The sequence below is a fragment of the Micromesistius poutassou genome, assembly GCF_964030765.1.
Source record: "Micromesistius poutassou genome assembly, chromosome: 9".
Lineage (NCBI taxonomy): Eukaryota > Metazoa > Chordata > Actinopteri > Gadiformes > Gadidae > Micromesistius > Micromesistius poutassou.
The window spans coordinates 1,194,074-1,216,955 of NC_140279.1; the positions used below are offsets into that span (position 1 = coordinate 1,194,074).

General features: G+C 47.2%; 2 protein-coding genes across 3 annotated transcripts; one reads left to right on the forward strand and one right to left on the reverse strand.

Moving 5' to 3' along the window:
* Positions 1-1,337: 1,337 nt before the first annotated feature.
* On the forward strand, positions 1,338-6,410 carry tmem161a (transmembrane protein 161A). Its single transcript, XM_084472875.1, has 11 exons — positions 1,338-1,450; positions 2,036-2,139; positions 2,340-2,423; positions 2,613-2,704; positions 2,839-2,995; positions 3,661-3,876; positions 4,085-4,228; positions 4,545-4,658; positions 4,822-4,996; positions 5,572-5,668; positions 6,024-6,410. The coding sequence occupies exons 1-11, from the start codon at positions 1,448-1,450 to the stop codon at positions 6,335-6,337; spliced, it is 1,500 nt and encodes a 499-aa protein (XP_084329001.1). The 5' UTR covers positions 1,338-1,447; the 3' UTR covers positions 6,338-6,410.
* Positions 6,411-9,620: 3,210 nt separating this feature from the next.
* On the reverse strand, positions 9,621-22,382 carry mef2b (myocyte enhancer factor 2b). Of its 2 annotated transcripts, none has more exons than XM_084473290.1 (9): positions 22,201-22,382; positions 17,355-17,435; positions 16,599-16,802; positions 15,682-15,816; positions 15,171-15,357; positions 13,791-13,975; positions 12,758-12,884; positions 12,467-12,581; positions 9,621-11,695 (listed from the first exon to the last, which is right to left on the reverse strand). In XM_084473290.1, exons 2-9 carry the CDS (start codon positions 17,406-17,408, stop codon positions 11,356-11,358), a joined length of 1,347 nt encoding a protein of 448 aa, XP_084329416.1. In that variant the 5' UTR covers positions 17,409-17,435; positions 22,201-22,382; the 3' UTR covers positions 9,621-11,355. The 2 variants fall into 2 exon arrangements, with proteins under 2 accessions (XP_084329416.1, XP_084329417.1); XM_084473291.1 differs by lacking the exon at positions 22,201-22,382 and adding an exon at positions 17,708-17,790.
* Between the last annotated feature and the right edge of the window lie 500 nt (positions 22,383-22,882).

Here is a 22,882-nt window from a genome sequence, read left to right on the forward strand (position 1 = left end):
TCGGTGTTACCATTGACGCGACACGCTCGCACGCACAAAGTCTCTGGGCAAGGCTTCAAACACATCTTCACCGGGAGGCCGGTCTCTTACACCGATTAGTGGAAACTGGCCATTTAATCAACTTCTTGGACCACCCAAATGACATGAACACACATGCTGAACACAGATCTGAATGGAGATTGGAATGGAGGCGTTGTGGACGGTGTGTGTGGATCACGGGCCCCGCTGAAGGCATAAAGGCCTCCGCTTTACACGGTGATCTGACATTATAATGCATGTTCAGACTGCAGAGTGTACTGGTGTGTGTGTGTGTGTGTGTGTGTGTGTGTGCCCTTGCATGCGTGTGTGTGTGTGTGTGTGTGTGTGTTTAAGTGTGTGTGTGTGTGTGTGTGTGTGTCATATGTGTGCATTTGCATGCATATTTGTGCATGCGTTCATGCGGACAATGACAACCATGCACATCCTGAGAGATCAGGCATGCTGTATCATGGCATTCACTGATTTTTTGAATTTATGTTGGAGAGATATTCCCCCAGCCACTCAAGGCTTAGTCTTAGCAGAAACTCATTGCTCAACTCAATGCTATAAATTACACATTACAATGTGTAATATTTTTGCGCAGCTGTGTGTGTGTGTGTGTGTGTGTGCCCGTGCATGCGTGTGTGTGTGTGTGTGTGTGTGTGTGTGTGTGTGTGTGTGTGTGTGTGTGTCCTTGCATGCGTGCGTGTGTGTGTGTGTGTGTGTGTGTTCGTGCATGCGTGTGTGTGTGTGTGTGTGTGTGTGTGTGTGTGTGTGTGTGTTCGTGCATGCGTGTGTGTGTGTGTGTGTGTGTGTGTGTGTGTGTGTGTGTGTGTTCGTGCATGCGTGTGTGTGTGTGTGTGTGTGTGTGTGTGTGTGTGTGTGTGTGTGTGTGTGTGTGTGTGAGTGTGCCAAACTTCAGAGCTAAACATGCAAACCTCAGAGTTAAATCTTTTGAATTTGCATACATTTTCTTTTCATTCAATTCGATGTATCAAGTATTCTGTTAGGGGCATGTTACAGGGAGATTATTGTTGGAGGGATTTGGCGTTGGGCATTCAGCTGTAAAAGAAAAGGAAGAGGAACAAAAAACTAAAATGGATCCAATCTTGGATAGATCAAGATACACAAAAAGGGGGAAGGGGCTTTAGCCCTTCAGCCCCTTACTAAAATGAGTATAACTTATATTATTAGTAGTAATAACGGTATTGTATTAACGGTAATAGCGTTGTTATTAATACTATTATTATTATTAGGCTTATCTGCTACAGGAACCAGCACTGCTGCTGGTTCCTGCGGCTCCGTGATCACATCCGGTACATGCGACACACTCACACATGTTAGCTGCTCCAGCTGTCAGGGCAAGGCGTTTGAATGAGAAGGAACTACACGCAATCACGGTTCTCTGAATTGAAATCCTTCGCTTAAGATGGTAAGTCACTCTCGGTAGAGTACAGCTACCAAGCCAACCACAAAGGTGCAGCGAGCCCATTTCAAACCAGAAAGCTGCCTTTTCGTACAATGCTAAAACGAAGTCGCTAATGCTAGCCAGCTAACTTGCTCCTGCAGAAACGTTCGCAGCTCCTATTGGTCATCTAAATTTAGCACGTTAAGCAACTGTCTTAACTTCCATTCAAATGCGGACCGACGCTTTCTAACATGTCTACAGACCGGGGTTCTTCGTTATTAAATCATTAGCATGCGTTCTGTTTATCCTACCCTCAATCAGAGCTATAATCCCTCACGTCAAATGAGCAAAGTGGTGTCGGTGTCAACACAGCTGACTGGCTTCCACAGCTGTGATAGAGCGTGACATGTGTGTGTGTGTGTGTGTGTGTGTGTGTGTGTGTGTGTGTGTGTGTCTTGTGGTTGTAATCGCTCTTAATGAAACATTTGCTAATGCACCTCGTTAGTATATACTACTAACAACAGTGCAACTATCCATTGCATACATACAATTTACCAACCATGTTTGTTGTGATATTAAAAGCCAGTTTGGTGTATACTCATTTGATAGGCGCTCATGGGGATTCAGCTGGTGGTCAGCTTGCTGGCTGCCAGTATTATGCAGAGAATGGCTCCCCATTGCTCCTTTGCCCGCTGGCTTCTGTGTAACGGCAGGTAATCTCTCTCTCTCTCTCTCTCTCTCTCTCTCTCTCTCTCTCTCTCTCTCTCTCTCTCTCTCTCTCTCTCTGTGTGTCTGTCTCTCTCTCGCTAGAGATGTCTAAAGATATATATACAGAAACCAACAAGAGTTAGTCATCATACACACATTTCTACCACAGTGTTAAAAGCAAAAGTCACTGTTGTGTGTCTTCCAGTTTGTTCCGGTTCAAACACCCGTCGGAAGGCGAGTTGTGTGCGCTGGCTGGGAAGCTCATTCCCAAGCCCAGCAAGAGAGACAGGTGAGGCCCGGGGGAGGGGAGAAACCACATCCATGTGTTGCAGCAGCACAGCCTTCTTCTTGTGTGGCTCAGCTCTCATGCAGTCACTGAAATATCTGCTGCCGTTTTGGTGTCCTCAGTGAAAGTCTTCCCAAGAGCCGACTTTTACCGGACAAACTTTAACCAAACTAAACTTTTGTCTGCTTTTAGGAGACAGAACGGGGAAAATAAACCTCTCACGGTGCCAAAAGACATCGACCTTCATCTGGACAAAGCTCCCGTCGGTGCCCTTGACGCGCTCGGTTAGCAAAACAAACACTCCTACCCTGCACCGTGTGACCTTCAGGACTCGACGGGAGTGCTGCACTTCGCTGTGGCTCCCTGCACTCAGTCCCCTGCAGAACTGACTTCCTCGTCTGAACCTTTTTGTTTCCAGTGTTGCGGTTTTTCCTGGAGTACCAGTGGTTGATAGACTTTGCCTTGTACGCCGCTGGTGTGTTCCTGTTCACCGAGGTCTATGGCACCGTGGTGGACGCCAGCAAAGAGGTGAACATCGGAGCCATCTGGTGTGTCCTCACCGTGCTGTTTTCCCTGTATCCTTTAAACCGACAGTCCTTCTGTTGCTCCTTCGCCGCAATCTATATAAATGAACATTGTAACGTTAATAACATGTTCATAATAATGTATTGCATAACATTATCACGTTGCTGAAAAGTAGTACCACCCTGAGCACTTGATATGAAAATGAATGATGAAGGGAGTCACACAGTAAACGTTAATATTTAAAGTTGAAAAGGTGTAGATAGCCTGGTGGTTATCAGCTCTGCTATCGGTGCAAATAGTGGCCTGAACGCTCACATACGTTCTGGAATGAACTCAAACCGAAATAGACCTTACCTAAGGAGTAAAATCACTTTTGGTGGCACAAAAAAAGATCAAATTAGCATATACAAAATGAATTGAAACCATGTGCCTGTATGTATGTATGTATGTATCCATGTATGTATGTATGTATGTATGTATGTATCCATGTATGTATGTATGTATCCATGTATCCATCCATGTATGTATGTATGTATGTATGTATGTATCCATGTATGTATGTATCCATGCATGTATGTATGTATGTATGTATCCATGTATGTATGTATCCATGCATGTATGTATGTATCCATGTATGTATGTATGTATGCATGTATGTAACGTGCGCTGGTAAAGTCACCCCAGGGTTAGCGTGACCTTAACCGGCAGGCCCCAGGCGGTCGCTGCACACCCTGATGAGCCACTACTTCCGCTCGGACGAGGGCGGGGAGCGCTCGGTGTGCCTGGCCTTCGGCTTCCTGTCCCTGCTGGTGGCCATGCTGGTGCTGGTGGTCCGGGAGGACTACTTGGAGTTCGGCCTCGACTCGGGCTTCGCCAGCGCCTTCGACAACTTGGAGGTGTTCGCCAAGCAGCAGGGCTACGCCGACTGGTCGTGAGTACACCTCAACGTTTTGGGTCCGAGTTCTCGATACAGGGTGTGTAGCAACTAGCACTAGAAATGCTTTTATGTGCGATTCTTTGAAGGTGCTGCTGAGTCACCCTACATTCCCGTTTCACAAGACATCCTAAGGAAACATTACGATTAGGAAGAAATGTCTGACGCCTAATGCTTTTTTGACCTCATTTTTTTCTCCGATCAGAATCCCTGTAACCAAACTCACAGTGAAGCTTGGTCTGGCTGGTATCTGTGCCTTCATTGGTGCTCTGTTGGCCTTCCCTGGACTCCGATTGGCTCAGACTCATTTAGATGCTGTCCAGATGAACTCGGACCGCCCCCTCATCCAGTAAGAACCTCTCTTTTCACTCTTGTTAAGTGGCACTGCGTTCTGATGCTCTCAGGCGTCAAGAACTTCTGAATTGGAAAAGAGCAACACAACAGTGACTTCAGTTGGAATTAAAGCTTAAGTAAAACTAAAGGGTCAAAGTTTTCCTAACCCAGATAGTAGTCCTGATATGCCCATGGTTGATGAGAGCACATTAAAGACTTAAATCAAATTTAAGTCACTAATTAACTTTTTTTGTGTCTACATTTTTGCACGACATTACTGAACGCAGCCCTGTGTTCCGGTTCCTATCTAACATCCCCAACACTTCCTATAGGATGTGTCTGCATGTAGGATTCCTGTCGCCTGTGATCATAGTTCTTCTGTGGATCAAACCCATCGCCAGAGACTTCCTGGCCAACGCACCAATGGGCAAGACCTCCATCACACTGTAAGTCATCACACACACAGGACCCGCTGTTGAGCCTCTGTCGGGGGGTATTAACTATGATGGCAATAGCATCGTTGGCGTCCTTCTATCCATAGGAGACTTTCCTGTGCAGCTTGAGCTGATCTTGCTCCCTGTCACCCCGCTCTCTCTCTCTCTCTCTCAGTGTGTCCAGTGAGGCCTTCGACAGCGTGCGTCTGTGGGTCATCGTGACCCTGTGTGTGATTCGGCTGTTGCTGACCCGCTACCACCTGCAGGCCTACCTCAACCTGGCCCAGAAGTGGGTGGAGCAGATGAAGAAGGAGGCGGGACGCATCGCCACCATCGACATCCAGAGGAAGGTCAGTGACGGCCGTCACTGTGTCAACTTAAAGGGCTGATGTCACGCCACCAGGTGGAAGCGTGATCAGCCATTACACGCTGTTTGGAAGCAGCGGCCCTTCCCCTGTGCCTTAGTGACATCACAAGTGGGCGTGTCCGCCTAGACATATGATGGATCGATGAGCAACGTTTGCTACAGTCCACTGGGTAGGCTGGTAGACTGATCTATCCACAACACATCTGGGTGGACACGCCCACTTGTGATGTCACCAAGGCAAAGGGGGAGGACAGATTTCCAAACGGCTGGTGTTGGCTGATCACACTCCCACCTGGTGGCCTGACGTCACCCCTTGAACTTTTGTTTAGGCGTGGGAGGACAGACGCTGTATTGGCATGAATTGAGTAACGGCCGTCCTCTGACATGTTAAAGGAGACTGGATGCTGTCTCCAGTCCGCTGAACGCCGGTGCCATGAGCAGCACGCAACCTCGGCGTCTTTGCTAAAGATTTTATCATAGAGGTTTTTTTATTATTATTATTTTTAACAAACAATGGAAAATTCATAAAAAATGACCCGAAACCGTGTTTGCCCTCAGGTGACCCGCGTGTCCTGCTACCTGACGGTGGTCACCCTGCAGTACCTCATCCCCATCCTCATCATCCTCTTCTCCACACTGGCCTTCAAGGCCCTGGGTAAGACGGACCGCTCAAACAGTGTATATCTCTGTCGGCACAGCGAGGATGTTCGTAGAACCAAGTGCAAGGCACTAACGATCGCTAGGTTAACCCCGTCCCCCGTATACAACAAAGACAGCTAGGGTAAGGTGCTACACACTGCTAAGGACTATTTTTTACGGGCAAGGACGTACAACAGACAATAAGTGCGTACATCAAGTGCCAGTATGTAGTATATACATGTAGTACATGCTACATACAGTACATCCAACATGTAGTGTATTGTGAGGGTCTCAAGTGTGCTGCCACCTAAACAAGTAACCCCTGAGCCAACCCTTTGATCCGGTCCGTCCCCCCCCCCTCCCCCCCCCAGGCGAGTTCTCCTGGGGGCTGTACCCGGACCAGACCCCCGGGGTCTCGCCCGCCCTCTTCATGCCCACCGCCGCCCCCGTGCTGCCGGGCGTGGCGGCGGCGTCGGACGAGGACGAGGACGGCGGCGAGGACCCCGAGGAGGACATCCAGGCCACGGTGGCGCGGCTGACGGAGGCCTTCGCCGCGCTGCGCACGGTCCTCACGCCGCTCTTCTTCCGCGGCTTCTTCGCCTTCCTCACCTGGTGGACGGCGGCCTGCCAGGTCATCAGCTCCCTGTTCGGCATCTACTTCCACCAGTACCTCATGCAGAACTGAGGGAGCCACGCCCCCCCACCCCCACCCCCTACCCCCCTCCCCTGAGGGACACGCCTCCCTCGAGGACACGCCCCCCCCCCCCCCCCCCCCCCCCCCCCGGAGCGCTCGCAGCCACTGTGTGTGTGTGTGTGTGTGTGTGTGTGTGTGTGTGTGTGTGTGTGTGTGTGTGTGTGTGTGTGTGTGTGTGTGTGTGTGTGTGTGTGGCAGACGGTTGAGATGAAGGCGACAGGACCGGGTCTCATCATGAGGGGGCCCGTGTGAGAGCCTACCCCCTCCTCGTTGGCATGTCCCGGACCCCCTGGCTTCTGGTTTTCCCTCGGCCTCTTGGCTTCTCTAGCGAGGTTTAACCGTAGAAAAGTGGTCGTTTCCGCTACTATGGAACGGCATGGTTTATGTTTTGAGATATACCTATGCCAGTGTTAGCCCACTGCTAACCATTAGATGCTGCGTAGAGATTTAGCAGGTGGCAAAGTAAGATGTCCTACTTTGCATCCTTTGTACATTTTAAAAGTCTATTTTTGAGGGACTCCGTGTCCCAATATGAAACCGATTTCATGAGTGCTCGAAAGCGTTTTTAGTTTAGGTCGTGTTGCTGTACCGCACTAATCACGAAGCAGCCGTCAGATCCGGTCACAGCCTGCGCCGTCACACCCAGCAGACCACACGGGGAGTCTGACGATGAAAACGTAGACGTGGCTGGCCTATTAATCCAAGCTACTCCAATATCTTTTTTTTTTTTTTGCCTGAAAACAAGAGTATTACGAAGCAAGTGGGCCTGTCCGACGCAAGGCTTTACTCTTTGACTTCTTAAGTGCCTGGGATCTCAGGGATTCTAAATGATGTAGGGCGCCTCTGTCCTCTCAGTGTCATATCGTTTTGGAATGAAAGGTCTCCAGTGTTTTTGTCTCCTTCGCTCAGCTTATTCGACGCGTTGTTTTGCTACCTTTTTACGTTTTGAATGGCGCACGTTTTACATTTAAAATTTGTATTGCGACACACTCCCTTAACAGAAAATACTTCTTAGAAATCGGTCAACGTCTGAAATGGAATTAAAAATGGATGAAATGGTTTATTTATATATTTATAGTGCCGCAGATAACCTTTTTGTTATTTTCAAATGCTACTGGATATCATTTTGCGGTACATTTGCGTGTTCCGTTTGATTTGTTTGTGTGATTTTTCTCTTGACTGAGACGGAACGTTAGTTAAATCATGTTAAACTGTGACGGGAAAATAAACACTTTTACATCAACTTAAGAGTTTTTTTAAGTGCATGGTGTGTGTGCGTGTGTGTGTGTGCGCTTTTGGCTGTAAACACATTTGTGACGTTTTGTATGATTTTGTTTTTATTTTCGTGTGACTTAAATAAAGTGTTTACTAGTATTTTCCCATCTCATGGCTGGTGTCTGGTCTCGGGTCTCCTGGGTTCCTCTCGCGTTCGTGGCCGCCGGCGGGGGGAGTGTGGGAACCATGAATGATGATGAAGGGGCTTTCTTCCCTCATCGCCGCCACTTCGTTGGACAAAAGACACACGCATGACAATGGTGTCTGGCCGTCGCTCTGGGCTGTGGCCTCAGACCCGCAGCCGTCGGTGCCCCCTTCTGATGATTGCTCTCGTTGCCTCTCTGAGACATTCGGGGAGCAGGTCCAAGTTTAAGGCGGTGATGGATTGTACTTTCTGTTCCCAACAACCCTCCCCCAAAAAAGTGTGACTACAGAATCTGTAGTCGCAGATTTCATTCAACTATTTGTCTGATTTCAAAGCAGTTTTAAACAAGACCTTAACAAGGCTTTGATGTATAATAATGCTTTGAATCTATCAGCAGCTAGTCAACATTACAGAACAACAACATCTTTCCAAGGTCTGCACCCCTGAGCGTGGTATCTTCGGCTCTAGTCTGGTTTTATGTGGCAGTTGGAAGATGACCTTTTAAACAAGGCAGGGTGTGGGTCTTTGCCTGACATAACTGACATTATGTACAATCAATGATATTGTTTGACTTCCAGGATCAAACCTAACCCAAGACATGGAGAATATATCACAACAGCTGAATGGAAGTTAGGAAACGTAATGCGCTGCCAATTAAACACAAAAGACTACTCGCAAAATCAGCAGAGATAATAAAAATACTTGTACTGAGAGAATGGATCTGTGGTTCTGTCGCAGATTGATTGTTTATCTGACGTTTGTCTTTGAATGACTTTATAATGACTATAATATTCTACCTAATACTTTACCCTTTTTAGACATGAAACTGTTAAAGGCTTTCTGTAAATCAGTAGTTGTCTGTGAACCACCCTGCCATAAAACATGGAGCTTTGTGGAGTGTGTGAATGTATTGTTTTAAAGCACTGGCTCTCTGGTTGTGGGAGACGACGGTCAGGCCTAATGAAGTGCAGGTTGACAGTGCTGACCTATCCATTAAATCTCATGAATCATGTGTACCCACACTGGAGGCCCCAGGCCAGCCCAGTCTGCTCTGTGGTCTGCAGCCGGCAAGGGAAACATAACCACCATGCAGTCTCTATGGGGACGTGTGAGCGGGAGACAGAGAGAGTAGAGAGAGAGAGAGAGAGAGAGGGAGAGAGAGAGAGAGAAAGAGGGAGTAGAGAGAGAGAGTGAGAGGGGGAGTAAAGAGGGAGCGGGAGAGAGTGAAAAAGAGAGCTAGCGAAGAGGGAGTAAAGAGGGAGTAAAGAGAGAGAGAGAGAGAGAAACTGTGTGTGTGTGTGTGTGTGTGTGTGTGTGTGTGTGTGTGTGTGTGTGTGTGTGTGTGTGTGTGTGTGTGTGTGATGTGGAGCCCAGACATGGCCTCCTAGACTGGACCTCTAGCCCCCAGGGGACCAGACCAGACGTGACCCCTGTGGGACCTCCTCTACATTTACGGCTGAGGGTCCCCTGTCTGAGGGCCCCTGGCTGGGCGCTGCTGTGTGGGAGTCCTGGTTCCACTTTCACAGAATCCCTCTTGGGTTTGTCAACATGTAACAGAGCCGGAACAGAATGGTGGAACGTTTCCAGTAAAATTATCCACCGGTGAGACACCAAACTGTGACGGAAGACACAATATAGTTTGTAAGAAAGTGGAATGATGATGATATGAAATAAGTCCTTTGAGTATTTTTGAAGAGAGACCCACGATTTTTAAGTGTCTGTGTTCGTCCCTGTGTTCAAAACAGATCCAAACAGTAGGTAGGCATTTTAGCAGTCTAACGTATTGATAAAGAAGAACACAGAATCACAAACGTCAGCCAAAACAAGTGTACGAATAAAACAGCGTTTATTTTAAAGAAGGCACAACATAATTACACTTCAAAATCCTTTTCAAGGATTGCAAATCCTTTTTAGGTTCAAGTTCGACTTGTCGAGGTTTCAGCTCTCTACACACCAGAATCCGAGTTAAACATAGTTGTTCATGCAGAAATATATCCATACAATCAAATAAAAATGTTCTTCTTAATAGTATCTGGTTGAAATGTATTTTCTGGGTCCTTCTGTCAAGGCAGAACTGCACACACGATCACGGCCATTTTTTCTGTTCCCGATTTCTCTTTTCAGCAAGCAAAACATAAACTAGGACGCCCCCGTGTGGGCAACGCACGTAAATTAAATTGTATTAGAATAATCAGAATTCATCTCAAAAGGCTCTCTTGGTAAAATCAAGCTGAAAAAAATAATCATCACAGGCGCACACAGTTACATACAAACTCATTGGGCAAATTCAGTTCTCCAATTGACCAAACTAGTGCATATCTTAATGCACCATATCATATGATCAGATCTGTTCATTATAAAACCAAAAACGAAAGATATATTTTTTTCACCCAAAACAAAAAGACACACACCTCTAGCATAGCATATATTGAGATAAAAGACAATTAAAGCTGTAGCTAGTTAAAAATGATCATATATCATTAAGGGGCTGGGCAAAATCAATAAAAGGGCAAACATTGGTATGTCAAATACATTCATTGTATCAAATTGAACACAACATATACAAATCAATATACTTGACACCAGATATGTATTATCAATGCTTTGGTTGAATCAAACATTGAAAGGGAGAAATAAAAAATAAAAAACATTCTGATGACATAAACAAAAAGGTCTGATTTAGCTTAATAAAGGCACTTTTATCTTAACTCTCCAAATACAAACTGTAATCATGTCGACGCTATCTACCATTATAGTTATTTGTTTGAAGTAAAAATAACGGAAGGCGTGTAAACTATAGATGAGACTCATCAAACTATATGACCAGGATTCAGGGATCATTTACCTCATTCTGGTTTCCACTTTAGCTCCCAGTCGTTTCCACGCATTGTTTTGAATCAGTGTTTGAATAGCCTCAGCATAAAAAAGGTTTCTCCTTGTTCTTTTTATTTGATCTCAACACATAAACCAAAACATCCCCCGGGGTCGGCTTTACTGTTCCTGTGGTGCTCGCAATATAAGTTGTATATAAAATAAAATACAATGAATTTTGACTCATAAAACCCGAAGCCAAACCAAACAAAAACACTTGCTTCCATGCATCACCTCAGGATTAATCAGAGATGCACTTAAAGTTGTTTATGAACCAGCAGAGACCTGCTCTACATCAGAGCACACAGAGACACTCTTAACCATGGGATCTATATTCCCTGTGTGCGTGTGTGCGTGTGTGTGTGTGTGTGTGTGTGTGTGTGTGTGTGTGTGTGTGTGTGTGTGTGTGTGTGTGTGTGTGTGTGTGTGCGTGTGTGCGTGTGACGTGTGCGTGTGTGCAGCGCGCGCATGTGTGCCTGCATGCGCATACGCGTGTGTGTGTGCGTGTGGGTGCATGCACGTGTGTGTTTGTCTGTGTGTATGTGCATGTGCTTGTGTGTGTATGTCTGTGTGTATGTGCATGTGCATGTGCATGTGCGTGTGTGTGTGTGTGTGTGTGTGTGTGTGTGTGTGTGTGTGTGTGTGTGTGTGTGTGCGTGTGCGCGTGCTTCAGACCTGGGGCCGGTGTGTGATGGCGCTGCCGTTTCTACGGCTGCCGCTATCTCGGCCACCCGTCCGTGCTCACTAATTGCCTGGGAAACTGCATTTCTTTCCCCTCGTCTCCCGGTTGCCGGCCGACCACTGGGTATCCACCTCTGGGAAATTCCTTCCCGTCGCCGGCCGCCGCGTAGGCCTCCGGCGGGCTGTGGCAGGCGGAGCCGCCCGCCGGGGACGGCTGCCCAAAGTGGTGCTGAAGGGCCGGGGAGGCGGAGGGGGAGGAGGAGCTGTTGTGCTCCGGGGAGGTCCGCTCCGACTTGATGCTGAGGTTCAGGGAGAGCTGTGGCGGGGAGGTCTGGACGGGGGTCTGCGAGGGGAAGTAGCAGCCTCCGTCCGAGAGTCTGGGAAACGAGCCGAAGAAAAGTGGGATGTTGGTTAACGGGACGGTTTTGGTGCGAGCGTCTCGTTTCTATAGAAAGTGGACTTGATCACTGGTTCTGCTTCATGCACTCTGATTCCTATGTCAGCCTGATGTATATATCGCCCCCTATAGGTCTCCTAGTATCTATGCCTCAAGAGGCCATCTGGTGGTCGCTTGCTTCCAAAGCAATACCCTGGGAGTGTGCACCAAACCCACAACACTGGCAGTGTTGACGCCATGCTCCACCAGCCCAGCAAGACGGGAGCACCGTCAGAGCACAATGATAGCTATCCATAATGTCACACGATACCTGCAGCCCACAGAGGGATACAGAGGATTCCCCAGGGGCATGCAGATGCATATTAACATATGATTTCTACATCTTTTCTGGATGTTTTCTAGACGTTTTCTAGATGTTTTCTTCATGTTTTCTGCATGTTTTCTACATGTTTTCTACATGTTTTCTAGATGTTTTCTAGATGATTTCTACATGTTTTCTACATGTTTTCTACATGATTTCTACATATTTTCTACATGTTTTCTACATGTTTTCTACATGTTTTCTACATGATTTCTACATATTTTCTACATGTTTTCTACATGTTTTCTGCATGATTTCTACATGTTTTCTACATGTTTTCTACCTGTTTTCTACATGTTTTCTACATGTTTTCTACACGTTTTCTGCACGTTTTCTGCATGTTTTCTGCATGTGTTCTACGTCTCTTCCCCGGGGTATCCGAGCTCTTACCCTGGGCTGATGTGGAGCCCTGTGGGCTCCTGCAGGGCCTGCTGCATGCTCTGCCAGCCGTGCATGGTCCCTCGCTGCAGACTCGCGGGGTGGGGGAAGACGCTGGGGCTGTACTCTTGGGGGTGCACAAGGTACAGGGCGTAAAGATCAGTGCTGCGCCGCGAGCAAGCACTCACTGCTTAAAGACGACATCAGTGCTACAATACAGCCTGTTGTAAAGCCCCCGGCCCGATTTGAAGATTTAGACCGGACTCTCTGGAGCTGAGAGGCGACGTCATGCAGCGGACGTACCGGTCTGCATGGTGGAGGCTCCGGGGGAGGGGAGGCCGTATGCACCCAGGCTGTGGCCCAGCAGCCCTGCCTTGCCCATGGACACCATGGAGTTGCCGGCGTGCAAGCCCTGGTACAAAAAGCCTCTCTGAAAGAAATTGGAGGAGGAGAAGAAGAAGAACAACAACAACAATTCAAGGATTAAATTCGAATAAATGATATTAATGAAAGAAATGTGCAGGCACATATGTAGACAGGAGGAGGGCCACGGCTTCACAAAGGGGGCGGGGGCATATAATAGACGCTGAGACTGAGAATACAATAAATGCAGCACAAAATATATTGGTTGAGGAGGAGGTAGAATCGATGGTGGAGTTATTTATAATAGAGCTGTGCAAATGGTATTATGGCAGTCGGGCAAAACGAGAGCCGCGCTCGAGCTGCAAATGCAAAGTAAACAAGGCGGGATGCGCAGGAGGAAGAAGAGGAGGAGACAGACGAACTCAGTCAGGGAGGAGGGGTAGTAGAGCTGCGTGTTGCCCTGGTGGAGGTGACATAACATATGATGTGGCTACGGGGGGTGTGTTTTTTGAACATTTTAGAGTGAAAGAAATGTAATGTCCGCAGCACTTTCTTTCACTCTATACTACTTTATTTGTCCTGCACCTGGCCAGAAGATGGCACGTGCACACAGCTACTTTTTGTTGTACTTTTGAAGGTTTTAACCATAAGCACCATCCTGGGGCCTGGATAGTGTAGTGCTGTATGTGTTGGATGTGTTCCAGACACCTCCAAAGAGGTCCTGGGTTCGATTCCCCCAGTGCCTGCAGCCTACTTCTAGGCTATCCTCGAGTACGACGAACCCAAAGCCCCACCTACGTTCCTTAGCGACCAACGAGACGATGGATCTGAAAGAACTCTATCCAGATTCTCTTTGGACAACAACTCAACGGTATAAATAGTCCCGTCTGTCTTTAGACGCATGAATCCTTAGCTGTTTTTTGTTTTATTTTGGCAGCTGTCGCCGCGCCACAGAAAGGAGCGAGGGTCTCACCGGCGAGCAGAGGTTTGTGCGTGCCACACCCATGTTCCCCACGCCGCCGCCGCTGCCGCCGCCACCGCCACCGCCTCCGTCACCGCGAGCACCCTCCCCCAGGTGCACCTGGGGCGGGGGGGTCTTGGCCTCCCGGGGCCTGGCCTGCAGGTTGCCATGGGAGAACACATGGGAGTAGCCCCCGCCTATACAGACGAGAGGAGGGGGGGGGGCGGGGGGGGGGCAGGAAGTGAGAGACGAGCCTGTGGTTACCAAGACGTTTGTTTCCCTTCTCTTTCTGCACACGCACGCACGCGCACACACGCACGCACACATGCACGCACACACACACACACACACATGCACGCATGCGCACACACACAGACACACACACACACACACACACACACACACACACACACACACACACACACCACCCTCCCGTCTCTCCCTCCATCTGCAGCGAAACACGACTTCTCCTTTTGGGCTGACCGTCGGATCTCGTCTCTGTTGGACAGCTGGCGTTTCGTTTGTTAGTGCGATATTAGTATTGTAGTTATAGCAATATTCCTTTAAATTAGAATTGGAGAGCTGAAGAAATGAGCCTGGGATTGAGCACACAGAGAGTACAAAGCAAAAATGCGATCATAAAGACGCCATAGAGAAGACGGCGCTGTTTCTTATCTCTGGCTGCTCTGAGTCTAAATGACCTCAGCATCAGAACACACCACACGTCTACTTATAGTAATGCAGTGGGGAGAGGCACAGTAGCAGGTGCTATACAGTTCTGCGCAAAAAAACCACAGAACTGATTGCTGAGTAGGTTTCACAAAACCCCAAGCCCAAAAAACCCAACAGATACACACAGACACACTCAGACACACACAGACACACACAGACAGACACAGACACACAAACGCACATGCACGTGCGAGCGTACATGCATACACATACACTGCACATACACATACACACACACACACACACACACACACACACGCACACACACACACACACACACACACACACACGCACACGCACACGCACACAAACACACACAGCCACACACACACACACAGCCACACACACACACACACACAGAGTTCCTGTGAGTTAACAGCTTGCTTATCAGCACACGCAGATATTTGTTTCTCTATTTCTCATTGACCTTAAATTTCGATTGCCCCAAATCTTAGTTTCCAAATTTTTTAAGTTGTGTCATTTGGGAATCTGATTTTTTTTGTAATGCATTAGCAGTAAATGTCATAGAGACTCATACAATCATGCGCCGCATGCAATCATTTTTCATCTAATCTTTAGTTGTTCAGATTACCAATGACTCTGTATATAGGACGGCCCCTCCTGGCGGTGGGGGGGGGGGTCCTCGCTGCCGGTCCTCACCTGGGTGGGGGGCCATGAAGGGGCTGTGTGGGTGGGGGCCGACGGGGCTGGCGGAGGCGGGCCTGGAGCCCAGGGGCTTGAAGTCGGGGGGTCTGTGGGACAGGCCCATGCCGGAGGCGTTGGAGAAGCCGTTCTCACAGCCTCCCGACAGCAGGAACTGGGTCTCCTGGGTGAGCAGGGAGGGGGACTGGAGAGACCAAGCGAACCAATCAGCCTACTGTCACCTTTCTTCAGTAGGGTTCAAAATACGGCGGCTCTGTTAAGGAGCTATTCAGATTGAGATGACCGGTACAGATCGAAAAATATTCATTCATTATTTATAGGTAATAAAACCTTCTTCCCATTTGTGGCGTTCAAAAGTGTGTGTGTGCGCGTGTGTGTGTCTGTTTGTGCGTGCATCCGGGGTGCACGTGCGCTCACGAATAGTGTGTGCGTATGTGCGTGAGTGTGTGTGTATGTGGCACTTTTTTTTTTTTTTTTTTTTTTGCAGAAGTACAAAGTTTTGACTCACAAAGTAGCGCTGGCGTGACACAGACAGGTCCATGCCCTCGCTCAGGGGGTATTTCTCCGCGCCGGCCCCCGCCTGCACGCTCTCCTCGCTGTCCAGCTCCGCCGCCTCCAGACCCAGGCCTTTCCGACGCAGCGTCTGCGGGGGGGGGGGGGGGGGGGGGGCGTCAACAGAACGGCTCACGCTCACGGACACGTCGCTACGCAAGCACACGGGGGGGGCCGGGGGGGGGGGTAGCGCTTGGGTGCTACCCCGACGCTAAGGTCAATGGGATCGATTTGTTCAGAGTTCACCTCGACTCCGCCTAGCCTCCCTCTTCCCACCCCCTATACTACTTATTGTTTTGTTGTACTTCCTGGCACTTAATGTACGCGCGCGTTGTATTATTGTCGTACTTGGTTATAGTACTTTAGCATTGTGTAAGCGTCTTATCCCAGCTATCTGTGTTGTGTACGGGGGAAGGGGTTAACGTCCTTACTGTACAACACATGTCACATCACCACTTGATTCAGTGATGTGTGTTCATTTGTCAATTCAAGTTCTGTCAGTATTCCGGCTTATTTATGGAGGCCTAAATGGCCTCCGGAGGCCGGGGGGGTCAAGCGACACTGGGCCCCGGCTGAAGGCTGGTTAGCGGCTAACGGGGGTTCATATCCGTGGCTGCCTTCGACAGCCACGTCCATTAAAGGCCCTGATCCACGACACGGCTTCCAATTCACTGCAAGTCGCGCCAGATAGGAGCCTCATCCTAAAGGTCAGCGGGAGGTTATCAACCACAACATGGGGATTCTGTGCAGCTCCACTACGGCATGGATGGCATTAGGGTCAGGGGCCCAGCCCGCGCTGAGATGGTTAGCAGCCACCACCACGCCTTTATTCACACAGAGGCGGTCGTACTGTACCGGAGGGCGGGGTTTTACCTCCAGGATGTCCGTGTTGGTGCGGCTCTCGTGGGGCTCGCTGTACTCTGTGTACTTCAGCAGCACCTTGTCCATGTCGGTGCTGGCGTACTGGAAGAGGCGGTTGGTGCTGTTGAAGATGATGAGGGCGATCTCGCAGTCACACAGCACGCTCAGCTCGTACGCCTTCTTCATCAGGCCGAACTTGCGCTTGGTGAAGGTCACCTGCGGGGGGGCGGAGGGAGGCGTCTGTCTCGTGATGACCTCGCTCGTAATGAACGCTGATGGTGACTGTGGTATGATGTCATTATATGCTGGGTTTCGTTGTATATATCTTTCTTTTTACTTTTTTTTGCATCCAATTTTTTTTTCACACCACCGATTAAAGTTAGAAAAACATAATAAAAATATTTGTCCAATAAATGTTTCCTGTTAACTATGCATCTCTTTTTATTAACTATTAGTTATAGTTGTAGTAACAACATGATGCAAAATGTATTTCTGAGACACATCCCCCAACACTATTAACAGATGTAATAATATATATATATATATATGTGTTTATATATAGATGGAGCTGTCCATAAAAAGCAATCAATGTGGTGAGATGCGAAAAAAAAAGTGATCTGCATGGTAACTACGGCCATAATGTTAATCGGGTAAGGTAATTAATAAACCCAATCATGAAAGACACTAGGCGTATTCATATAAAATATCACACTTAATGCTATGTTGAACTCAAATGTAAAGTGTAACTGTTGCGTCATTTGTGCCTACCTGTCTATTTCTCTGGTCCAGAATGCGGGAAATTTGAATTTTCTTTCGCCCCATCTTGTCAAGCTTTTAAAACTATAAAGACTGTAAAAGAGGTACAACAATATTAAAGGAAGTTGATAGACATTATTATATTTAGCTATGCAAATATGTTCTACTGCATTGAACATTCAGTCAAATGAAAACTGTTACAAAATCCTGGAATTAAAGCTCTTCCCCTTTGGGCCTATTTGGGTTAACGTAATTATACATATGTTTAATATCAGTAACTTATTTCATCATTTTAGCTACAAAATTTAATGAAGATCGCTCACAGTGTTTAAACATTCAAACATTACTTCATTTATAGCCATTACCAACACAGCACTGATGATCTTCAATCAGGCATCATGTCAAAAAAAAAACGTACACAAATGTGCGAAGCAAAATTTCAAAATCAGTGCATTCTTCGCTTGGTCACTTCAGTCTGGGCCTCTCCCTCTGGGCTGGGCTTTATTTTTAACCCCCTGGAGCAGCGGGGTCTAAAGTTAGTTTGGCCCCCGCCTGGCCAGCAGTCCTCACAGCCTAACGCTATGGACCCCTAGCACCACCCGCCACCACCTCCACCCCCGCCGTCTGGGTTACCCCAAGGCCAGCACCGCCGCCGCCCCACCCGGGCCCTCTGGGGACTCGGAGAGTGGGGGGGGGGGGGGGCTAAAAATACACACAGTAGCTCCTTTTAAAGGTAGAAGCAGCCATGTTGAAGAAAAAAAATATGAACTGATAGTGCAGTGGACGAAAAAAATGTTTTTGTTTCTGAAAGACGACGGGAACGGTTGAAAGTTTACGCTAACCACCCACTCCTCTCCCATGTTTCAACCAGGTCAGAGGAACAGATGTGTGGGTAAGGGGTAGTGGTGGGGTCATGTCTGTATAGCAGAGCCTCACTTATTTGCTGCCATTGCGAGTCGTTTCACATATCAGTGATTAACGGAACGTTTGACACAATAAAGGAACGAGGAGAGCGCGTAACGCCACAGAGATAGCGTTCAGCGGCCGGGCCTGCGGAGAACCACCCTTCCACGGAGGTGGGGATGCTAATGCATCAGTTCTTGTACTCCATGACATGAAGTGAAGTACAAATCTCTCTGCATCACTGCGAGAACCTTGACAAGAAATCAGCGGCGGGCAATTTATGAACCGTTTCTTTTCTGCGCCCTTCCTTGATTCCTCCACATTCCCGGGGCGGTCTGAATGCTATAAGTCAAGTCGGGGGTCTGACCAAACTGTGCGCATGGTATTCGAGACGGAGAGAGAGTTTTTCTGTGGTTTTCCCCTCTTCTACGGACAACAGCAGCGACCCGGGTCTATATTTAGTTCCCTGACCTACTCATGGTGGCAGAGGAGAGGATGTCGCGCCCGTCTTCCCATGACCCCTAGAGTGCCTGGCCACCCCCGGCCCACACTCGCCACACAGACATCTGGGCCCTCTCTACAGGACCCCCCCCCCCCCCCCCCCACATAGACTCTGGTTTTACCTTATAAAGTACTGATATTCCCCCATGCTGGGCCCCCCTCATACGTATGGTACAAGGAAAGTATTGACTCTGTTAACATCCACAGGCGCACTCATACGCGAATGAAGTCAAGCATCGTTGTTATGGTTATTATGATCATTAGGAATTTGATTATGATTATTGTTAGGATTGTTATTATAAGTACTACTACGAATAAGTAGTCGTAGTAGAAGTAGTATAGTATAATTAGGTAATCACAGTGTATCTGTGGATACTTTTCGTTATTACAAGTATTGTAAGTAGCAGTAGTAGTATTATTATTAATTATTATATGTAAAAATATGATATAAAATATTACTATACTGATAGATGATTGATCATTGTCGTATTAATAATCTTTACATTTCTTTCTAATTGAAGGAGGAGGCATAGCTGGAACAATTTCCCCCGTCTGTTCCTTGTAACGGTGCCATTGCTCGCTGACGGAGGTGAGAAAACACACATTCTGTATTACACGCTACACATCACACACATCACTGAGTGTTTGTGTTGAGGAGATGGAACTGGGAGATATGCGCAAAATAAAAACAAAAATAAAAAGGAGAACACGAGTACTGAGAGATCTTTATGCTTGTAACAGAGTTCCTTTCCCACACAGACGACACTAGCATCGCCATCACCCAACCAGCCAGTGTCCGGATACCAGGTCAGATAGAGCTGCACTGCCAACCTATCGGCTTGCGTCAATACTCTTTACGCAAGGTTCTTGCGTACCGTCTTAACACAAAGAAGTAGCAGAGAAACATGACTGCTTGAGTTCATACAGGATATAATGCTGTGTCCCCGCGTCCACTGCCGTGTGAGATCCGTGAACAGAGAATATCAGGGGACCTGACCTCATGTCACCCTGACACCATCATCGTTTGTAGACCAAGCCGACCCCCTTCTCTCCCCTCTATCACGCGGCGAGTCTCCCCGCATGCCGGGATCACGACCGGCGTCGACGGTGGAATCATGGCCCGCACTTCCTGTAATAGTGCAATCGTTGCACACATTCACACACCTCTCCCGCCGGGCCTGCTGCTTCTATAGGGTAATACCTCCCCAGCCGCCACCAGGTCCCTTCCCAGAGGCTAGACGGTGGAAAAACCAAAACACACACAAACAGTAGCGTGGCCACTTAAGTCAGAGATCCCCCCACTCGCCCTGCGATCCCTGAGGAACCGGATCTTTCCCTGTATCCACCGGGGGACGGCCCTGGGACAACACACCGAGCGCTCGCTGCCACACAAACACATCGGATCGTTATGGACGGCGTCGCAGCTAGTGAGAAGCCACAGAGGTGTTTAGCGACTGCTACAGTTCTGCCATGGCTGACGTGTGGAGACACGACGCGACGCCGTCCGCTGCGATGCTGCGGGTTTGATACGCCCTGACGCGGGTTTAATGTTGATGTTCTCCATTGGGAACACTGATCTGATGGATGACGTGTGGCCTGTCAATAGGAGCCCCTTTAAAATAGCTTTTTGTCCGCATTGACAGATCGTTTGATCGTGATTGCGTTATATTTGTAACAGGGTACGAAAATGTGTTTTTGTAAATCGCGCGTCAATCGATGTAGTATTTCCTTTGTTAGATCATTATGTTCCTTGTGTCTTGTATATATATATATGTATATGGATAAAAGTCCATCAAATCAAATAAAAAATAAGAGTCTGGATAAGTATGAGTTTGTAGCAACGATGAAGCAGTTAGATAGTGTCAGACCTCTGGGGACTGGTGTCACCTGACCGTTTAGTGACTCCTCACCTTCAGTCGCTGCAGAGATACAACCAAGAGCTCCAGAGATGGAACATAATCATATTTGCATGAACTACGTCATACTCTCAATCACACAAAGATTTGAACATGTACACATCAACATTTTAGTTTCCTGTTTTTAAAATAGGAGGACGGTACAAGAAACACGTACAATATAACACTAGACCATATTACTATTAAATATTTGGCTATTTTTATAAGTAAAATAGCCAAAAATATTATAATACGTTACTATAATATAAAACTGTTTTTCTCACCCACCTTAACAATCTTCGACCATTTAAATTCAGGAGGATGAATATGTGAGACTCTCTCTCTCTGTGTCTCTCTGTCAGTCTCTCTCTCTCTCTCTCTTTGCCACTCTCTCTCTGTGTCTCTCTGTCAGTCTCTCTCTCTCTCTCTCTTTGCCACTCTCTCTCTGTGTCTCTGTGTCTCTCTCTCATCCTCGAGGTCAGACAGTTCATGTATTGCTGAGACTTTGAAGAGCAATGGTGTGTGGATATTTCTCTAATTTTAACAGGGGATAATTGAATTGCCCTCATATTTGTCATGGAGCCAGCGCCGCAACATAGACACGAGTGGAACACCTGATCATTCTATAAAAAGTAGGTTTTATTCAAGCGTCAAAGGACAATATACTGACGTTTCCCAGAATAAATCCTGCATTTCCCTGCATCAGAGCCATTGTCTCCTGTGTGCATTTGTCATCAAGACTATAGTCATAAATCTGTTTTGTTAATAGCTGCTTGATGATCTGGTAATGTACATGTTATCGACGTGGCACTCAGCCAAGCAAGTTGGCAAGCGTGAATCATTTGAACTTACATTCCTGTCAATGGTCCCATTCGCTTATTTCATGTCTGCGTTATCTAGATGCCCTGTATGTTTGTGTTTATGTATTCAGTTACTGACTCTATTTCAAAGTAAGATGATCCACCACGGCATGTCTGTCTGTCTGTCTGTCTGTCTGTCTGTCTGTCTGTCTGTCTGTCTGTCTGCCTGCCTGCCTGCCTGTCTGTCTGTCTGTCTGTCTGTCTGTCTGCCTTTTTCGGCCACTTTGTTTTAAACTTGATATAAAAATACAAACTAGTGAGACATTTATGCATACATAATGACATTAAAGTAAAATGATTGCTTCTGTGAGAAGAGCAGACTATCTTAAAGCATTTCATGTTAGTGTCCGGTTCCCATTCTGCTACACTTGGTGTGTCTGAGCCAAAATAGGCAATATTGTTGACTTGGGTGCGTATTTGGCACAATAAATTAAATGTTAAAAATACACTGCTTTGAGATATTTGCAGATAATTAATAAATTGCTGACGTCATTCAAAATAGTTTCGCTAAGAATAGCCAATCTGTCCCCAAGTTACCAAGCATCCTTGGCTAAATTAACTTCAATGATGTGTTACTTTCAATAGCACTTGCATGTTAACACCACGGAACACATAAAGTGAACAACCTTGACTTGACTTGATTATAACACAATAAGCTGTAATAGGTGCGTGTAATAAACACAAAAAAATGGATCTCACCTGTAATTTGACGTGGAACCTCTGGTCTTTTTATTATCAACTCTTCGTTTGACTTTATTGTCATACGAAAAGGACGAGGAATTCTCTTTTCCAACGTTTGGTTTTCTCCCTACCGGGTCTCGTCTTTTTAATTGGACCCGTTAGTGAAAGATGAGGAAATGTTCACCTGATGCGCGCGAGGGGTCGGAGCGCTCCTCTCTCCAAACGAGCGCGCGGCAGCAGCAGCAGCAACAGCTGGACTGCAGCCCAGTTCCAGAGCCCGCCTCCTCTGCCACGCCATTGGTTCGTTACAGCGACACAACCGTCCGCCTCCATTCCAAACATCCACATATAGGGACTTTACATTCAAATATTCGGAGAAACGTATCTTTTCTTAATATATTCACAGGAGGAATTTTATAGAAATTGTAGTGCTCATTGATAATATAAGATACAGTAAGAAGATCCAAAAGTTGTTCATGATTTGACCAAATGGGATTTCTTTCTTACTTTTTATGTAGGCATGTGTATCGAAAGTGTTATTATTATTTACTTATTATTTAATTATGACAACCCAGAAACCGTTTGTGTTTGAGTGAAAATGGGTGTGCCATAAATGAGACAATATAAATGTTGAACATTATTGAAGCCTCATTAGCCTTCATAAGAAATGTATCTGAATGTTTAGATTAGATGTTTAGAA

Coding starts and splice junctions, on each gene's coding strand:
- tmem161a (XM_084472875.1), top strand. Junction 2,705..2,838: donor CGGTGCCCTTGACGCGCTCG/GTTAGCAAAACA, acceptor TTTTGTTTCCAG/TGTTGCGGTTTTTCCTGGAG. Junction 5,669..6,023: donor ACTGGCCTTCAAGGCCCTGG/GTAAGACGGACC, acceptor TCCCCCCCCCAG/GCGAGTTCTCCTGGGGGCTG.
- mef2b (XM_084473290.1), bottom strand. CDS start 17,408: ATGGGGCGAAAGAAAATTCAAATTTCCCGCATTCTGGACCAGAGAAAT. Junction 16,803..17,354: donor TGGACCAGAGAAATAGACAG/GTAGGCACAAAT, acceptor GCCCCCCCGCAG/GTGACCTTCACCAAGCGCAA. Junction 12,582..12,757: donor AGCCTCCACCATGCAGACCG/GTACGTCCGCTG, acceptor TGCACCCCCAAG/AGTACAGCCCCAGCGTCTTC.